General features: G+C 44.3%; 1 protein-coding gene across 1 annotated transcript; it reads left to right on the forward strand.

Moving 5' to 3' along the window:
• Positions 1–11,558: 11,558 nt before the first annotated feature.
• On the forward strand, positions 11,559–12,278 carry LOC132648485 (sentrin-specific protease 2-like; the record flags this gene model as incomplete). The annotated part of the gene is made up of 1 exon (XM_060370009.1): positions 11,559–12,278. A coding segment is annotated over one exon (720 nt), but the record flags the coding sequence as incomplete, so codon positions are not given.
• Positions 12,279–18,972: the final 6,694 nt, after the last annotated feature.

Here is an 18,972-nt window from a genome sequence, read left to right on the forward strand (position 1 = left end):
GGCAACTGTCCTGAAGTATCTTAACCGTGTATTGCATGAATAAAGAGTTGCAGGCTGTGGGAATAATAGTGTCATCCAAGTTCAGGACTTGGGGAGATGGACAGGAGGAAAAGCAGACTGTATATGAGGCAGGTTGGGGAAAAAGGTGTTATAGAAAAACAGCTCTTCAACAATTGATTGTTAGTTTGCAGTGGTGGGGAATTAACCAAGGCCTCATACATGCAAGACTATCCCTGAGCCATCACCGCCCCTCCTCCACCTCTCTACCCCACCTCCCACCCATCACTCTGCAGCCGCCTGTTCCTGCATTTAAAGGTTGAATAGTAAGTACTTGGCCATCTATGAGAGAGGAAAATGCATTCCAGAGAAAAGACAAATTTTACCCTCGGTCACTGCAAATAACTTTTCCAGAGATCCACTCAAAGTTTAGGTATGATAGAAGAAAAAAATATTTCACATTTTTTAAACATGCAGGTGCACTGAGCTGGCATTTTTTTAACTTGCTATTTGCCTCAATTTAAGTTTTAGCGATGTACTGTTCTATATTAGAATAGGATGTAAGAGTAAGGCTCTTTTATTTTGAAGATCAGGTCTCATGTAGACCAGGCTGGCCTTGAACTTGTTTATTGAGACAAGATCTCATGGAGCCCAAGATGGCCCCAAATCTGCAAAGTAGGAAAGAATGACCTTGAACTCCTGATGCCTCTGTTTTTACCCACTAAATGGTGAGATTATAGGCAGATGCCTCCACAGCTGGTGTTCTGTAGTGCTGGGGAACAAACCCTGGCTTTGGAGCATTCTAGCTAAGCCCTCTGGCAGCTGAGCTCCAGCCCCAAAGGACTTTTTTTTCTGTGTACTGCACATGAGGTTAGACTGTGAGTTTTTTGATGCTAGGAAATGGGGGGGCTAAGACTCACCGCTGAGCCCTCAGGGTCTGAAAGTCAGTCTGGGCTGCCCTGATGGCATGTGGATCTGACAAAGGAGCCGATGTACAGAGAAGCTCCAGAATGCCCAGGGCAAGGGAGCCCTCCTGTGCCATGCAGAGCACCGGGAGCCTTTTAAGCAGAGGAATGCTATGAAGAGATTGGTGTCCTGTAATGATAAGTGGCAGATAAAGGATGGGTCAGCCTGGGGAGAGCAAGAGCTGACTCAGGCAGCCTGAGAGGTTCACAATCAAAGTCACATTTAAGTGGGATTCATTTAAATGGAACTGGAATTCTTCATTTAGTGTTTTTTTTTTTTAAGGTAATGTGAATACCCCATTTTTTAAAAAGATTTATTTATTTATCTATTATGCAGTACTCTGCCTGCATGTGTGCCAGCGGGCCAGAAGAGGGCACCAGATCTCATGATAGATGGTTGTGAGCCACCATGTGATTGCTGGGAATTGAACTCAGGAACTTTAGAAAAGCAGCCAGTGCTCTTAAACTCTGAGCCATCTCTCTAGCCTGGACCTGGGATTCCTATCACCCATGGTGCTGTTGGGTTTTATTCCGTATTTGTACCTGAGAAAAGCAATGTGAGAGAAGAGACTGAACTACTAGAGAGGAATTGTTGCTTGAGCCCGGAACAGAGTCGGAGGTACAGAGGGCTCAGGGATGAATCCTAGCTCTGCTGCTAAGTAGTATATGAAAAAAAAATCACTACCTGCCTAGGCCTCAGTTTCCTCATCTTTAAAATGTGTTAGTTCTTAGATCCCTGGAATGGAATAAACTCTTATTGAGATGATTATTTAAAATTGCTTAACAGAAGGGCCTCTGGCTTAGGCCTTGTCTCAGTCACTATTCTGTTGCTGTAAAGAGACACCATGACCAAGGCAGCTTACAAAAGAAAGCCTTTCCCCGGGGGCTTGCTCACAGGTTCAGAGGTTGAGTCCATGGCCACCACGGTGTCACACAGGGTGGCAGGCAGGCATGGGGATGGAGCGGGAGTGAGGGCTTCCATACTGAGACAGCAACTGAGAGACAAACAGAAAGAGGCCTAAACACTCAAACAGCAGAGCCTATGGGGACAAACTCAAACCACCTCGGGCCTATAGTTGAAGCATCTAGAGGCTAAGAAAGGAGGAGTGCTTCCTCCCGGGGATTGAGACCAGCATAGGTACCACAGGAAGCATTGGCCTACAGCCTCAGCCACAGCAGCCGAGCAGTTTCTACACACCAACTGCATTTGATCATCGCTATAATCTGTGCCTCTTACTGCTCCTGTTGAGAGAGATGCTGTGTGGCTCAGCTGCCCTCAAACTCATGGTGCCTCCTCTCCTCGACCACCACACTCAGCTTCAACAGACTTTAACAGGAAACATTTTAAAAATGAGAGACAATGCCTTACCCACACTTGATTTCACCAGGGTCTCTGTAATGCAAACTTACCTGGAAGTTGTGATAAGGTATCCCGTGAGAAAGAGTACAAGAGATAATGGGTTTTATTCTGAATTCCAGTCCATACTGGGGAAGGGATTTCAGAGGGAACCTGGGGTATTTTGTTTGATCTTGAGAGAATTAAATGCTCATAGTCAGTTTTGCTTAGCTTTTTATTCAGTCCAGGAGCGCAGCCTATGGAATAGAGCCCCACACAGGGTTAAGGTGGGTTTTCCCATGTAGGTAATCCTTCACAGGCGTGCCTACAGGTTTGTCTCTGGATGCCTCTGGACCCCCACAAGTTGACAACATTAAGTACCACTGTGTTCACTCAGCAATCAATATGACATGTTGAGTGTTTGTGGCTTAACATTTCCAAGTTGGGAATTAATCGCTAAAAGAGAGCATTTTGCACACATTCTCACAAGAACCCCACAAGATGACACCAATATTGCCCTAATATTAATATAATGGAATCTGGAGGCTAAAGATTCTGTAAATCAGACATAACGAGAATGTAATCCCAACACACATCTTCCTGCCCCCAGACTGACTCTTCTTTCCCGCTGTCTGCTGTTTCCTGTGGACCTGTAATTCCTTGCCACTGGGAAGCAGGTTCACACACGCAAGATGAGCACTTCTGATCATGGCTTTATACCAATGGATCTTGTTCCTCACCTGGCCTTCAGTGCCATCATCTTTCTCAGACTTAAGAACCAAACCGACTCCCAAATTTGAAAATGGTGGACAGCTAAAGTCTGGGCCACCTGAAGGCTGGTTCCCCCATCAGTCCTGTGTGACTTGGCTCCACCTTGTGGTGGCTGTTTTCTTAGCCATTTGCTCCTCTCTACTGCCTCCTAATTTACATCTTTTCACTCTTCAGAGGTATGTGATAAGAACCTTGCCTGCTGGTGAGATTCCATCCCTCTCTGGATAGTCCAAGTTTCCAGAAGCAGAGCTTCCTGTCCCATGTGACCCTTTACCCCTGGTGGAAGTAGGGGTATTCACCAGGGCCTCTGGCCAAACAGTGTCACTTACAGAAGCATTGTTTGCTTCAGTCCTGAGTAATTGAATGGTGTCAGTGTGTGTGTGTGTGTGTGTGTGTGTGTGTGCGCGCACTTGCATGTGTATATATGCATCTATACATGTGAAGGAAATAGGCTGACATCACGTGATCCTCAGCCCCTTTCCACCTCAGCTCTTCAGTCAGGGTCTCCCTCCTAACCTGGGGTGCACCCATTTGGCAAGGTTGATTAGGCAGTGGGGCCCAGGTATTCTCCTGCTGCCTTCCCAGCTGGGAACCTACAGACTCACCCCATCACACTGAGGACTTTTTACATTTGCTGGAGATCCAAACTCATGCTTTCACGGTGGGCGCTTGACCAACTGACCCATCCTCCCAGACTCTGAAACAAATTTTAAAATAGCAAATGGAAATGCACGGTTGGCGCCAAGTTCACATACTTTTTAGCTATAATTGTGGCTTTAATGAATTTCCTGTCTGATGGGCTATCCTGGGACCCCCCTTAAATGAAAGGGTACATTCTTGTGCCCCCAAGGGGAATGGTTACAAATGAAGCAGGGGAAGCCAGCATGCTCCCTTGTGTTTAGGGATCACTCTGGAGCATCCCAGCACACATCAGACTCTCAACACACGTCCAGCACTGTCTGGACTCTCAGTGACCCCTGACCTCACAAAGTGCTTGCACTTACACCTTCAGTGATAGTTTTGGGATCCAGTCCTGGGACACGTCATAACCAACATCAGAGCACTTTAGAGTCTGTCTTAAACTCAGACACACCACTTCACCCTTAAGAGGACACTTCTCAGGACTAGTGAGCATATGGGGTACAGGGAGATCTCGTCCTTCTTCAGAGGAAAGCCTGAGATGCTGAAGTTCCAGTAAGCTCTGAGGAGGTGTGCTACGAAGGCCATTCTGAGGAGCAAAGACACCAGAAGTTCCAAATATTGACTGGGGAAAAGAATTCTCCAGGTGAGTCTACTCATGTGAAGCTCAGAACTAAAGCACATCAAGAGGGTAACCTAATAAAAGAGTTTTACTACCTGAGTGCCAGTGACGGTGCTGCCAAGACATTTTTCATGGAACGCATCTCTAAAAACTAATTGTTTCTTCAGTACACTTTTTCTCTTCACCTGCTCACCTGTAAGAGCATTCGGCTTGTACTCAGGTCCATCTGTTTCCATCCTGCACAAGTCACAGTTCAATTACAATGGATTGGCCTACTTTCAGCTCATCTCGGTAATTCTGAACACCTAACCTGACCAGCCTCTCATTAGGACAACTATTTTCTGCTCTTAGAATCCTACTAAGGTTTCCCATGTGTCTCATGCACAGTGTAGTCAGAATATGAATATTCCAGGAGCCTATACCGATGAAAATATTAAATCCCATCTCTTATTTTAATAAGATGGTGTTAGCACTCCAAGGAACGCAGCAAGAGTTAGGCCAGACAAGAACTGTCAGCTGCAACTCAACAGTCAGGGTGAAAGGTGGGATAGTAAGTATTCAGAGCAAAGCATGACAAAAAGAACTCTTAGCAGCTACAGATCTCTGCCCATATTCTAGAAGGCAAAGGTCAGGCTCTCTTTTCCTTACACTTCGGTAGAAGGTATTAAGAGGGTGCCTGTTTTTCTAGCCTCTTCCCTAGAGACATAGGCTGTGGCATTAGTCTTGACTTGTTGATAGATATGTGCCCAGGGAAAACAGTCTAGGGTTGGTGAATGGCGCATAACCTCCCCCTGAACCCCAGAAAAAGAAGCCCCAAACTAACTGGGGCACTGTGTACCCTCACTTGTACAGGCCACTGCCACTCTTGACAGCATGTTTCCTTCTGATCGATACTATCACTTAGCTTTTGAGGAAAGTAATGTTTGTATGGCTTTAGCTCCTTCTTGAGGAAGAGGCCAAGAACCTGAAAACCCTCAGCCTCTCGCTCCAAGCACCAGCAGCATTCCTATCAAATGAGTGCCTCGAGGTGTCACACATCCCACAGGCCATCAGAAGTGGGTAGTGGCAGCGAGACAAAATGCTTGGTCTAAACCCTCCTTTCTGTCATATTCAGTCATGATCATTTCCATCATAAAAGATTGGACAGACATAGAATATATTTGCATACTATGCTTTGGAAATGGATTTGGGGTGGGTCCTAGAGGGAAAATTGAGTCCCCGATGTCAATTAATAGGATGGAGACATGCTTGATTCTCATATGTAATTCCAGAACTCAGGAAGGGTATGGTAGAGAGATTGCCTGGGTTAGGGGTCATACTAGGCTACTGTATTAGTCGGGGTTCAGTGAAGAAACAGAACTAATAGAATGAATATGTACAGGAAAGTGTAAAGGGATTTATTATGGTGGCTTACAGGCTGTGGCCTGACTATTCCAACAATGGCTGTCTCCAAAGGAGTGTCCAAGAGGCTAATAGTTGTTTGGTTAACAAGGCTGGATGTCTCAGCAGGTCTTCAGCATGTTCTGGAATCCTGGAAGAAGTAGGCTCTAATGCCAGTGAAGAAGTGGAATTGCCAGTCAGAGTGAGGGTAAGCAGGCAAGGTCAGAGCTTCCTGCTTTCACCTCCTTTGTATGGGCTGCCACCATAAGGAGTGGCCAGATTAAAGGTGGGTCTGTACACTTCCAGTGATTCAATTAAGAAAAGTCCCTTACAGGTGTACCCAGAACCTTGGCTTTTGTTCATTCCAGATGTAGCCAAGTTGACAACAAAGAATATCTATGGGAGCTACACAGTGAAACTGTCTAAAAAGGGAGAAACTGTGGAAGAAACTGAATTTTTATTTTGACTGTGGTTTTGGGAGACTGACCCTTTAGAGGAGGTCCTGAGCTACAGCCCCTATGCTTAAACTGGGCTGTTTTGTTGTTTTGGTTTTTGTTTTGAATATGGGAAGTCACGATGAGATGGGAAGAGATGTTGCCTACATTAACATACTATAATTTTTTTTATTATATGTGTCTGGGTGTTTTGACTGCATGTATATCTGTGCCGCATTTGCATGCCTGGTGACAGCCGTAACAGGGCGCTGGAAGCTGGTCTCCTGGAAGCTGTGAGGCACCATGTGGATTCTGGGACTCCACTGTGGGTCTCAGAGTGTTTTCCACTACACGGCCATTTTCTAGCTACTTTTGTAATGAATACAATAGATATAAGAGAAGTAACGGGGCCAGAAGATATTTTACATTGATGGTACAAGACAGAAAAAAAAAAAAGATAAAGTAAATGGGCAGGTACAGATAAAGCTGGGATTACAAGCACCAGGTGGCCTTGCCCCTCTCTCATGCCTTCCTAACTCTTTGTTTCATTGTTGCTGCACAGCAGGCCTGGGGCCAGCAGGATTGTCCACTGGGTAATAGTGCTGGTCAGGTGAGCCTATGAACCTGAGATGTAGCCTTGGGATCCATCATGCAATGAGGCTCAGCTTCTAAAGGTTGTCCTCTGGCCTCCACAAATACATGATGGGACACATTCATGCACGCATAGAGGTATACACACACACACACACACACTGTACACACCTATGCTCTCTATAAACATACTCTGTCCACACACATACTCTCTCTCTTGCTAAATGATAATTTAAAATAGAAAAACTTAGAACTAAACAAGCTTGTAGAATTGTGGGGTGTCCACCAGGAAAAACTGCTTGGACACAGGGTTCAAGCTGATAGAAAATATTAGTGAGCTGGCAACTACACTGAGCACTCAGGATCCTAGGGTAGCCCTCAGCTTTTCTCAAGGTGAGCTTTTAAGCACAAAACCCATAACCTGTGTCTGAGGTCTGTCTTCCCCTCCTTTTGCTCGCATCCCAGACTTGGGAAACCATCATTGTATTCTTCTCTTCCATGAACCAGAGATTTTCAGATTATATTATCTCACAGAGGTGAGATAATACAACATTTATCAGGTTTATTTCACTTGACATACCTTATCCATGTTCAGCCATAATTTTTCTTCATATGAAAATTCTTCCATTGTGTGCATGTTATGTATGATGAGTAATCTTGGGTTGTCAACTTGATCACATCTGGAATCAACTAATTCAAGCACCTGGGCACATCTGTCAGGAATATTCTTTTCTTTTGTTTTTTATTTTATTTTTTATTTTAGAACCTTCTTTTTCTTTTTCTTATTCTTTTTTTTTAACTTTCTAAAAAGATTTTCGATATTATACTATAATTACATTTCTCCCTTCCCTTTCCTCCCTCCACACCCTGGCGTTTCCCCTCCCTACTCTGCCTCAGATCCATGGCCTCCTCTCCTTTCATTAATTGTTATGGCATTGCAAATATGTATATCAGTATGCATAATCCCAAATATAACCTGCTAAGTCCATAAAACCTTGCTGGTGTGAGGAGCTTCCCTGAGGCTCTTCTGCACTGGGCATCTAATCAGTGTAACCTCCATGAAGCTGGCCCCCTTCAGACAGGATTTTCCTGGACTGGGTCATTTGAGAGGGATCTTTTGGGGTCAGATGACCCACCCTAAATTTGGGCCACACCTTCCAGTGGAAGCCTGGATAAAAGATCCTGGAAGGGAGTCTTTGCCTTTTGTCCACTCACCCTCCCTTTCTGTGGCAAGTTCATCCATCTTGCTGCTGAGGCATTTCTTCACTGGCATTACAGCCTACTTCTTTGGGATTTCAACATATACTGAGGATCAGCTTAGACAGCCTGCTTTGTAGACTGAACAAACTATGGGGATCTTGAAGGTGGTAGGGATTAAACCGTGGCCTTTGTTTATGCATGGCATACACTCAGTAATTGCTGATCTACAACCTCCCTTCCTATATCCTGTATTTTATCATTCCGGGCTCTTTGTATCCAAGGTTGACTGTGAAAGACCCACGCTGCTTAAGATGACCTTGAACTTGTGGTTCTCCTGCCTCTGCTTCCAGAGCGCTAGAAGAAGAGGCGTGCCCCATCACATGCAGTTGTGTGTGGTCTGGGAAGCAAACCCAGGGTTCTTATTTGCTGGGCCAAGAGTTCCATCAAGTGAGCTCCACTCCACTCCAGCCCAGCTCTGCTGCCCCACAACTCAGCCCACACATGCTGACTTCTTTGAGAGAGCCTGCACACAGGCACACACACACATATGCACACACGTACACACGTGAACACAGACAAACACACACCAGAAGCTACAGAAAGAAAGAACATAAGGCTAAATGTCAAAAATGTCAAACTGTGTCCAGAACATGAAGTGGGGTTTGTAAAGGCAGCTGTGAAGGCCATTCTTGACTGTCAACTGGATTCCAGTTATCTGGTATTATGTAAAACCCCAAAATGAAAAGGCACACCTGTGAGGGATTCCTTGCTTAATTTTAATCCTCATCTTTGAACAGGGAAGCCGTGCCTCTAATCCAGGCCACACCTTCCGCTAGAAGCCTGTATAAAAGGTGCTGGAACTAGGGAGCATTTGCTATTTGCCTGTTACTGCCTCGCTGAGAAGAAGTCCATTCCTTCACTGTCCTTGTGGTCTACTTGTGTAGAATTCTGGCCTTTACTGAAGACCAGCTGAGACATCCACACTCATGGACTGAAAAACTACTGGACTTTTGGACCTTCCATTCATAGGCAGCCATCTCTGGACTAGCTGGACTTCAGCCTGTAAGTCATCTATCTAAACTCATCTATCTATCTATCTATCTATCTATCTATCTATCTATCTATCTACCTACCTATCTATCTATCATGTGTGTGTGTGTGTGTGTGTGTGTGTGTTCTGTTACTCTCGAGAACCCTGACTAAGCCTGCCAGCCTTGTAAACAAGGGGAGCCCAGTTGTCCAGATGCTTTGGTTCTGCCCCTGCGGTTCTTTGCTCTGAGATGCTCCTTTGGGTCAGAGAGGAAGGCAGGAAAGAGCTGAGAGGCGCGCTCTTCTCTGTGGTTTCTCTCTGCCCTCTTGTGGCCGTGGCCTGAATTTGCAGGGTGAGAGGCACAGCCATTCCACAGTGATCCACTAGGATAAAAGGCCACTGTCTTTGCTCACCTTTCAGAGTTTATTGCAGTTAGGTCATTTATTTGTGGGGGTGCGGCCACTGCTGGCTTGCCACAGCACATGTGGAGGTCGGAGAATAATTCGGGTGACTGGGTTCTGTCTTTTTATCTTGTGTGACTCAGGAATTGCCCTGTACTGGTCAGAGTTGCCAGGGAGCAGCTAACCAGGCTGAGCCATCTCATTGTTCCTCAGTTCTGTTTGGCAACGATCCAATCAAATATAATCTACAAAGCTTCACCACTGTTCAATCACATGTTATATGAGTTTTATTGAGATATGGTTATGTATCTAGATTTTGGGGAGTGAGAAAAGCAGCTACAAGCAGGTTTAAACACATGGTTTGGTCTCGTCTTTCAAGGTTTAAGGACATAGAAGCTTCTCAAACTATTTCTAAAAGCTTTTACAAGGGATAACTATCTTTTCATTTATTACATTTTTTTCTAATTTTGTTTTGTACATTTTAGCAAAGATTTTTAATTAGTTCTCTGGTACACTGTTTTTCTGGGGAAAAAAAGAGAAATTGGCTTAGTACAAATCCTAGCTTTTATTTTTGTAAGATTTATTTTTAATGTGTATGAGTGTTTTACTTTCACATATGTAAGAGCAGTGTGTGTGTGTGTGTATGCATGCGTTTCCTGCTTAAAGCCAGAAGAGAGTGTCAGCTCCCCTGGCATTGGAGTTACAGCTGATTGTAAACTGCAAAGACAGGGCTAGGAATCAAACTGTGGTCTTCTAGAAAAGCATCACTCTTTACCACGGAGCCATATCTGCTGAGTCATCCTAAAAAGATCTCTCCAGCCAGGCAGTGGTGCTGCCGCTTTTAATCCCAGCACTTGGGGGGTTTTACATTTATTTATTCATGATATGTGCTGAACTTCTGCTCCTCTGAGTTCTTACTGATCTTGGGTTTGCTTCAGCCAGCAGGAGTTCCAACAGGAATTCCAGGAATGAAAACAAGCTTTAAGACCCTAGACCTGGTAGATGGTGGGCAGGGCCTCCATTCACCAATGAATGTTGCCCTGGTGCATAAAACCACATCATAACCAGCTTGTGGAAACTGGCCTTCCAGAGCCTTGGTGACAGTGGAGGGAGGCAAACAGTAGTCTTGCTTCTAACATGTGTTGACTGCTGTCTTTGGCTGAAAGTCTCTGACACTCATTGTGATTTCCACAATTTCAGGTTCTACAGAGGCTCCTTGTGCCCTAGAGGGATCCTTCTCCCTCGGTAGGGAAAAAACAAAACGCAGAGTCGGAACTCCACAGACCTTTCTATAGGGGGACTGAGGAAATGCCACCTGAAAGACAAGATTAGAGAAGATCAGCTATGTGAGAAGTGTTCTTTGACACTGCCACCTCCTTCTGTCTTCCTGGCCTAACTGACCCCAGCGCCAAAAGAAACCTGTGCTCTTCCCCTGTGGTTTCTGACCTTGAACCACCATGTCTGGTGTGGATAAGACATCTCCCAGTAGACTAAGGGACCCTTCAGCCATCAAGGGGACAACCCAAGAACTCCCACAGAACGCCCAGCTGACCTGCACTTTGACTTGGACAACAGAAAGCTGTGTCTCGGCCGGCAGCGAACACCTGAGCAAAGACAATCCGAGTAGTCCCTCTATAAGGCAGCCTTGCAAGCAGGGTAAAACAATGAGCCCTGAACAGCCAGAGAAAGGCCAGAAGAGGAAATGCCAAGAAGAGGAAGAGGATGATGTGTGCTCCGAAGAGCCAGTCCAGTCCTGGAAGAAGCTGAAACAGGAACAGCATGAAATAGAGCTTGGGGATGAAGAGCCTGACAAGAGCCGAATATGGACACCCCAGGAAAAGGTTCTGTTACAGCTAATGGCCCCAGAGTGTGCCAAAGGCCCTGAGGAAGAGGCTGTGACTGAGGAGTCTGTGGGTGGAGGCCAGGGTCTGAAACCCCCCCACATCAACAGGGAGGAAGAAGTTCAGAAACACCACCATGAAAAGTGCCCAGGGCTGTTGGAACTCCTCCAACCTGATGTCCCTGTGAGCTCTGGCCCTCACAGCACTCACACAAGCACCATGGACACCTCCAAGACTATCAAAGGTTGTGCTGAAGGGCAGAATCATGAATTGGAAACACCTCAGATCTGCACAGACAGTGTCAGCAATGGCATGCCCAACAGCAAAGTGTCAACACCTGAGGTCAAGAAAAAGGCTCTTGAAGACCAAGAGAAGGGCAGAGGGCTGGACCGTGGTCCTGATGTCACAGTGGACATGGAGAAAGAAATCAGCAGTGCGCTAGGCCCTGGGTCAAAAGATGAGATCTTGAGCTCTGCCTTCAAACTGCAAATGACTCGAGGAGACCGGTGGACCCTAAGGAACACCCAGTGGCTCAACGACAAAGTCATCAATTTTTACATGAATCTTCTCATGGAAAGAAATCAAAGTCAAGGCTACCCGGCACTTCACGCATTTAATACCTTCTTTTACACCAAGTTAAAGTCTGGTGGCTACAGGTCAGTCAGAAGATGGACCCGGGCAGTAAACATCTTTGCCAAGGAACTTCTCCTGGTCCCAGTTCACCTGGGCATGCACTGGAGCCTGGTGGTCACAGACCTAAGAAAGAAGAGTATTGTCTACCTGGACTCCTTGGGACAGAAGAGACCCGACATCCTTGAGCTGCTTTTCTGCTATCTGAGGGAGGAGAGCAAAGCGAGAAGGAACAGCGACCTGAGCCCTGCAGAGTGGAAGCAACACAGCATGTCGGCAGAGGAGATTCCTCAGCAGCTGAACGGGGGCGACTGCGGCGTGTTCGCCTGTAAATATGCAGATTACATTTCCAGGGGCCAGCCCATCACCTTCTCCCAGCAGCACATGCCTCTGTTCAGGAAGAAGATGGTGTGGGAGATCCTGCACAAGCGCTTACTGTAGTAGCGCCCCCTGGCGGCCACTGCGAGGCAGCTGCTCTGAGCTCTTTCCCAGGTGAGGCTAAGGACTGCAGGTACTGGGTGTGGAAGAGCCTTGAACAAGTTCTGAGTGTAAAGACTGAGGTTAGGACAGCCGCGGCTGCACAGAGAAACCCTGTTGGGACAGAAACAACAACAACAGAAGATACGTGTGCCCACCGAAAGTTAGAAACTATCCGGCCTGCACAGCGCATGCTCACAAGCACGCGGCTTTGGAGATTTATCTGTGACTGAGGTCGACGCTGGATTGAATTTTGCTGTTCTTGTTCACAAGTTTTAGCTAACTGGCAGTGGACGGCTTCCGGTGCTTTTCGGCCTTTCGTTCTGGACTGCTTGTTTGCATTAGTTATTTCTGAAAGGAAGGCCACCAGTTGCCTGTCTCCACGTGAATCTCCGGTTGCCTTCCGGTACTGTGTGCTACTATAGAAGCGTAGCAGTGTGTTGCTGTTCATGGGACCCGAGCAATCCAGGAGAAGTAAGAAACGCGCCGGAGGCATCTCAAGATACTTCCCAGCCTGGAAGTAAAGACATCTATTTTATTCTCGGGAGAGGAGTAACTAATGCTAGATGTGCATTGTAAACCCGGGACTCCTTGAAGCCTCACCCTGCTGAGGGCTGTACTAAACTGTTTATTCCAAAAATATATATATATATTTATATATATTTTAAATAAACAAATATTTATATATAAATAAAAATATATTTTATATATTATATATATAAATATATATATTCTTAAGCTATTTTTAAGATGTTTTCTTTGTATATATTAAGCTGAAATTTAATATGTCATGTTAATATTTATATTCTGTCACCTTAGCCCCACTATTGGTATAGACTTAATATATTTAGTGTGAATATTGCCAACTATATGATAATCTATTTTTATACAGGAAACTTTAATTTTTTATTAGCAGTAAATCTTACATTTGTGTTGTTATTCAATAAAGTTTTTATTTAATAAAGTTTGGAGTTTTTTGAACATACTTTGCAAGATCCTGTGCCTGCTGTTCCTTTCATGGTGTAGTGAGGTTGTCCCAGAGAACTGGAAAGCAGATGTCCGAGACAAGATCCAACAGTGTAAGCTGGAACCTGTTCATACATCTGCATGCTGAGATTGCTCTCCTTCCAAACCTCTGACGTGAAGACAGGGCACTTTAGCCAAGACCTGTCCTCATCCTGGGAGAAGCTCAATATCGCAGCCAGGGCTGCCTTGAAAAACCAAACAGAACAACCAAAAAAAAAAAAATATATATGTGATATCAAGACTTCAAAAATTCAAAGTTTTAACATAGTAATCAATGGAGTTCTGATACCTAAAATTACTTCTCATCATGTTAAAACCACCTCTGTCCAGACCTCTGGACAAAGAAAAGAATGTTGATGTTTTTAACCCCAGATAATTTTTTTTAATCCCCAAGCTTTTATTATGACTTAAAAGTAGAAGGCTCCAGAAGTTCATCTTTTGTAACTTCAAAGAATTAATGTGAGCCTCACTGGGTTTGCAACTTGGATCTATCTACCTGTCACAGGTCAATTGAACTCCAATCAACAGACTAAGATTCCCCAACTCTTGCCTGTTCCTGATGGAATATGTGTGTGTGTGTGTTTGAGGGGTGCTCCAAATGTAAGAGTTTCCTTTAAGTTCCTTAACTTTAGCTTCTGTCCCTAGTCTGAATATGTCTCAGCAGATTTCCACTCACCTGACAGTCACCACCCAGGAACCAGAATCAGACAATAAAGCACTTCAAAAGTGATCTACAGCACCCAAGCCCCAGGCAGTCCTACAAAAGTGGAGAGCCTGGGCTTGCTAGGTGATGTGCTCCAGTCCAGCTGCTGTGATTGCTTCCAGTCTTTTACCTTGATCAGGAAACCAGATGCTTCTGATGAGTGCCCCATTTCCTGAATGAATCCCCTCCCAGGCTTTGGTTAACATTCCAGGCTTCCTGGGCCCCTACAATGGCATCCTAATTTCAGTTGAGGCCCATTTACAAAATCATCTATGTCACCCCTTATCCTCAACAAAAGACTGAAAATGTTCAGTCCAAAGGAAACTCTCTGGCAAGGAAGACAAATGGCTACTTGGAGTGCCTACCCAACAAACCAGGCTGGCTCATACTGACCTCCAGGCTCCCTTGTTAGAAAAAAAAAAAAGGTACCTGTAAAACAACTAGATCAAGATCCATCAGCAGGTTGATCCATTAGCTGAAGCAGTTTTGCAACACGATAACATGATAGAGCACTCACCATACTCTGTGCAGAACAAGGATGTGATTGTGTGGCTGTAAGAGAAAACGTTGTTCTATGCAAACCACTCAGCAATCATTAGAGATTCCTGTACTCTCAGGAAAACAAAAACAAAAACAAGCAAACAAACAAACCCCTACACTGCAGACAGAAAAATGACCCAGAACAGGGGAAGCCCATGGTTGCCATTCTCATTTCTTTGATTTTCCGGGTGATAACTCTGTCTTCAGCTATTGCAGAACACCAGACACTTCTGCTTCTGCTGATCATTGCTGGATTATGCATCATAAATGTCTTAACTAGATACAGAAATTTTGGTCTGGGTGCCAGTATACTGATGTTTATTAAATCCCAATGTGAACAGGTGTTAGGCCCACCGAGATCCCAATTACCAGAGAGACAGATCAAGGTAACTTGGAGATGGATTGCCTCAATCAGAAGAGGTTTATTCAGGCCAGTGAGTGATGGGGCTGCTTTGCAAGTCATCAGGGAACAGTGCCGAGAGACAAAGGCATGGGGTTTTTAAAGGAAAAAGAAAGGGAGGCGTGGGGGTTGCAAGCTTGGCAGTACAGGATTGGGTGAATGGGCTTATGGGTAGTTGACTTTAAATATCATTGGTTCGTTTTAGGCACCCACGTCCAGTCAGGCCTGCCCCCGACATCTGGTGGATATCTGATCTTCAAGTTACACCCAGAATGTCCTGGATGGGGGAGCTGTGGCCCTCTGGACTGGTTGCCAGGCACCCTATCTCATACTGCAGGCCTGGACATTCTTCTGCAGCAGGGTGGGTCTTGTCCCCATTCACCCACTTCTCCTTTTGTCCGTGTCCTTCTGCTTTATGGAAGACTACCAGGAGAACTTAGTTTAATTAATATGGGGTATAGAATTCATAAAGAAACCTGTAAATCTAGCCTGTACCTTTCAAAGATACTCAGCACAGGGTCAAGAACTTGACTCAGGATACAACTTAAGTGGGGGATGGAAGTGATGGTGAACATTATGTTTCAAGTTGCTGTGCTTAAGAGAACTATAAAACAAAAAGTGTGTCTAGCCTGTAAGTCCTACTTGTCCAAGGACAGAGGAGGTCTCAGAATGCTAGGCGTTGTTCTTGTGATTGCCTGGTCTTGTTCATGGAGGATACAGACAGTATGTGGTCATTCCTGTGGACAAGCTTGCTTGCCCTTGACTGCACCTAGATGGAGGTGTCTGAGGACATGAAGGCAGGAAGTCTGCCAGTGTTCCAGCCTCTAGGTGCACAAAGCCAGGATGGACACAGCCTTTGAGCCTTTATAAACGCATGAGTAATGTACCTTGGGACTGTATCTTGAGAGCACTCTCAGGCACAGTCTTCACACCGTGGGTATCTGGTGCTAGCATCTGAATGAAGTCTCTTCTTTGTTAAAATTTTAATAAATAGATAAACAAATAAAAACATTTTATTTTCTGAAAGTAAGGAGATCTGTCTTTTTGGAAGTTGAGTGAAGTATTTCCAAACGTACATTTTCAACACAGGTATCTTTTAATATAAGTCTCAGCCATATTTTAAGTGCTGTACCAAACTGTTTATTCGAAAAAGAGTACTCAACTTAAAGCTACTTTAACATTTTTGGTACAGATTAAACTGAAATTAATTTGTTATTCATTAAGAGTATTATTCCCCTTCACATCCTCACTGTGATTTAGTATTTAGCCTCAATAGTTCCAGTTTCATAATAATTGGTTTTACATGTAATAGTTTAACCTTTTCTGTTCATTGCATAATTTATAATGGTATTATGAAGTCTTTATTTTACAAAGTCCAGAGATTTCCAGAACATACTTTATAAGATTATGCTCCCACTGCTGCTTTTATGATGCATTCAAGATTTTCTGACACAACCTAGGGAGCAGATAGCTAGGGGATAACCCATCAGCATTCCTGTCATTCAAGCATCCTACATCAAGTTCTCATTACAGCACTTAAGGGCTTTGTTGCCTGAAGTTCTCCAATCTTCCACATTTCTTCTGCAACTCACTTCCAAAGTATTAAGAATCACATGGTCAGGGTATTGTAACAACAGCCCAACTCCCAGTACTGATTTTCCGTATTAGTTCCTTTTCTTGTTTACTATGAAAAAATATTTTGACAAAGCAAGGAGAGAGTTCATACTGTCATCCACAATTCAAGGGTACAGTTGATATATATAGGAAGACCTAGTTGGTAGCTGGAGCTCAAGCAGTTGGTCACATTGTCAACTGGGACCAGAATAAGTTCCTATGCAAAGAGGTTTAGTGCCTGCGTCCATTTTTTGACTAACCTGTAGCCCCCGTTCCATTTTTAATTGGATTATTTGCTTTTTTTGTTATCTAGTTTCTAGAGTTCTTTACATAGTTTGGATATTAGTCCTCCATCAGGTGTGGAGTTGGTAAAAATATTTTTGCATTCTGTAGGGTGCTACTTTAATTGATAGTGTCCTTTGTATTACAGAAGGTTTACAGTTCCATAAGGTTCCATTTATCCTAGTGCCTGTGCGATTGGTGTTCTGTTCAGAAATTCATCTCCTGTGCCAGTAAGTACAGAGCTGTTGCCTGCTTTTTCTTCTATCTGGTTCAGTGTATCTGTTTTATGTTGACTGAACACAGCTGTATCTGTTCGTCTGGACAAGTTTTGAAAGGTATTTACTTGAATAATAGTACTATTGAACTTTTAGCATGATTTCAGCAGAACCTGTTCTAAAAGATTTCAGATCACCTTTTAAATTTCCTCAAGCTCCCCCAAAGCATCTATATTGCCTGTTTCCCTCCTTTTATCACAAATTCAATTCTGCAAAAAGGGATAGACTTGACACTCTTACAGATAAACACTGAAAATCCTTTCTTTCTTTTTTCATCCTGAGATCCAAGGTAATTGGCTGCTGGACTGATGGGACACATAGCAATCACCAGCTAAGATAGTGTCATCAAACCATCTTCTGTAAGACAGCAAGCAGCAGTAAGCTAACAGCTCCAGAAACATGACCTGGTGCCTCAGGTATTGCCAAGTTGACAACTGTTGGCTCCTAACCTTCCATGTTTACACTATCCTGCCATCTTCCTAGGATGAACACTCACCGTCCTGAACTCTAGTCACAGCATGGAGTCTGTTCTAAAGGCTGTGGAGCCATTAGAAGGGGACTGGCTGGCAAAGCAGGTCCTGTGAGATTTTTACACACCTCTCTGTAGTCTGGCGTTCTTCTACCTGGTCAGCCATGATGCAAATAGTTGATGCCTGACAGTTCTGCTAGCCTGGATACATCCATTCATGCCTCCTTTCTGGCCTTGGTACCCTGCAGATGTCACAAACTATGAGCCAAAATAAACTTTTCCCACTTGTTCCTGCTGGCTGTCTTGTTACTATGTTAAGGACACAAATGCTTTTCATACTGAGAAGAGAGTATGACCAGTTAGTTGGCTTGAGCAAAATCCTCATGGAAACAAGTTTTTAATATTTTTTTTTCTGACTGCAATAACCAGTGTTTTAACATATAATGCTGTTTCCCTAAAGCTTGCAATTTCTAATATTGGTACATAAAATAGAACGTGTTATCAAGTGCAATGTTTTGGGACTATATATTTAGTGTACTAGCCACAACTTGCTAATTCACATACAAATCACCTCAGAGTTGATACAGTTTGTGAAAGCACGTAACACCCACTCAGGCACCTTTCAATTATATTAAAATAATTTTCATGTTGTATAGAAGAGCCATTAAGTTCATTGATGCTATCTAACCTTGCAGCCATTGTTCAGCATATATCCTGCTACTGACATGACCAGATGTCAGCCCTAGTAAATAGTACTCTATCAGTTAGTTCTTTATTTTATGTGTCATATGCACTTGTGTGCATGGAAGACAGAAGAACATGTCAGGACCTACTGAGCAATACTTACAGATGGCTGAGTGTGTGCCATGCATGCTGGGCACTGAACTCAGGCTATATGCAAGAATAGTGAGCACTTTCAAACACCGAGCCAGCACTCCAGCCCCTAAAGTGGGTTAAAGTCAGTGAACATGGTCAGTAAATGCTGGCTTCTTGATCTCGGTAGAACTGAACCTGTGTCACCTGTCTACCTATCCATCCACCCACCAATCTATCTATCCACCTAATTGATGTGTTTGTGTGTGCACGCTGGTGGGGTGGTTACATGACAGCCCATGTGATTCACTTCTCTCTTACCGTGTGGTTTCTGGGGGACTGCACTTAGGTCATCAGGCTTGGCAATAAGCACCTTTAACCACTTAAGTATCTTGCCAGGTGAGCCTCAGTAAAATATCGCCATTTCTTTGATCTTGTATACAGCAGTAGCCAAAAAGGAGAACATTTGGTCCCTTCTGTGAAACTGAGTTGATGGAGCCGCCTTATCAAGTGCTGTACATATTCACACTTACGAA

The sequence above is a fragment of the Meriones unguiculatus genome, chromosome 17 (assembly GCF_030254825.1).
Source record: "Meriones unguiculatus strain TT.TT164.6M chromosome 17, Bangor_MerUng_6.1, whole genome shotgun sequence".
Lineage (NCBI taxonomy): Eukaryota > Metazoa > Chordata > Mammalia > Rodentia > Muridae > Meriones > Meriones unguiculatus.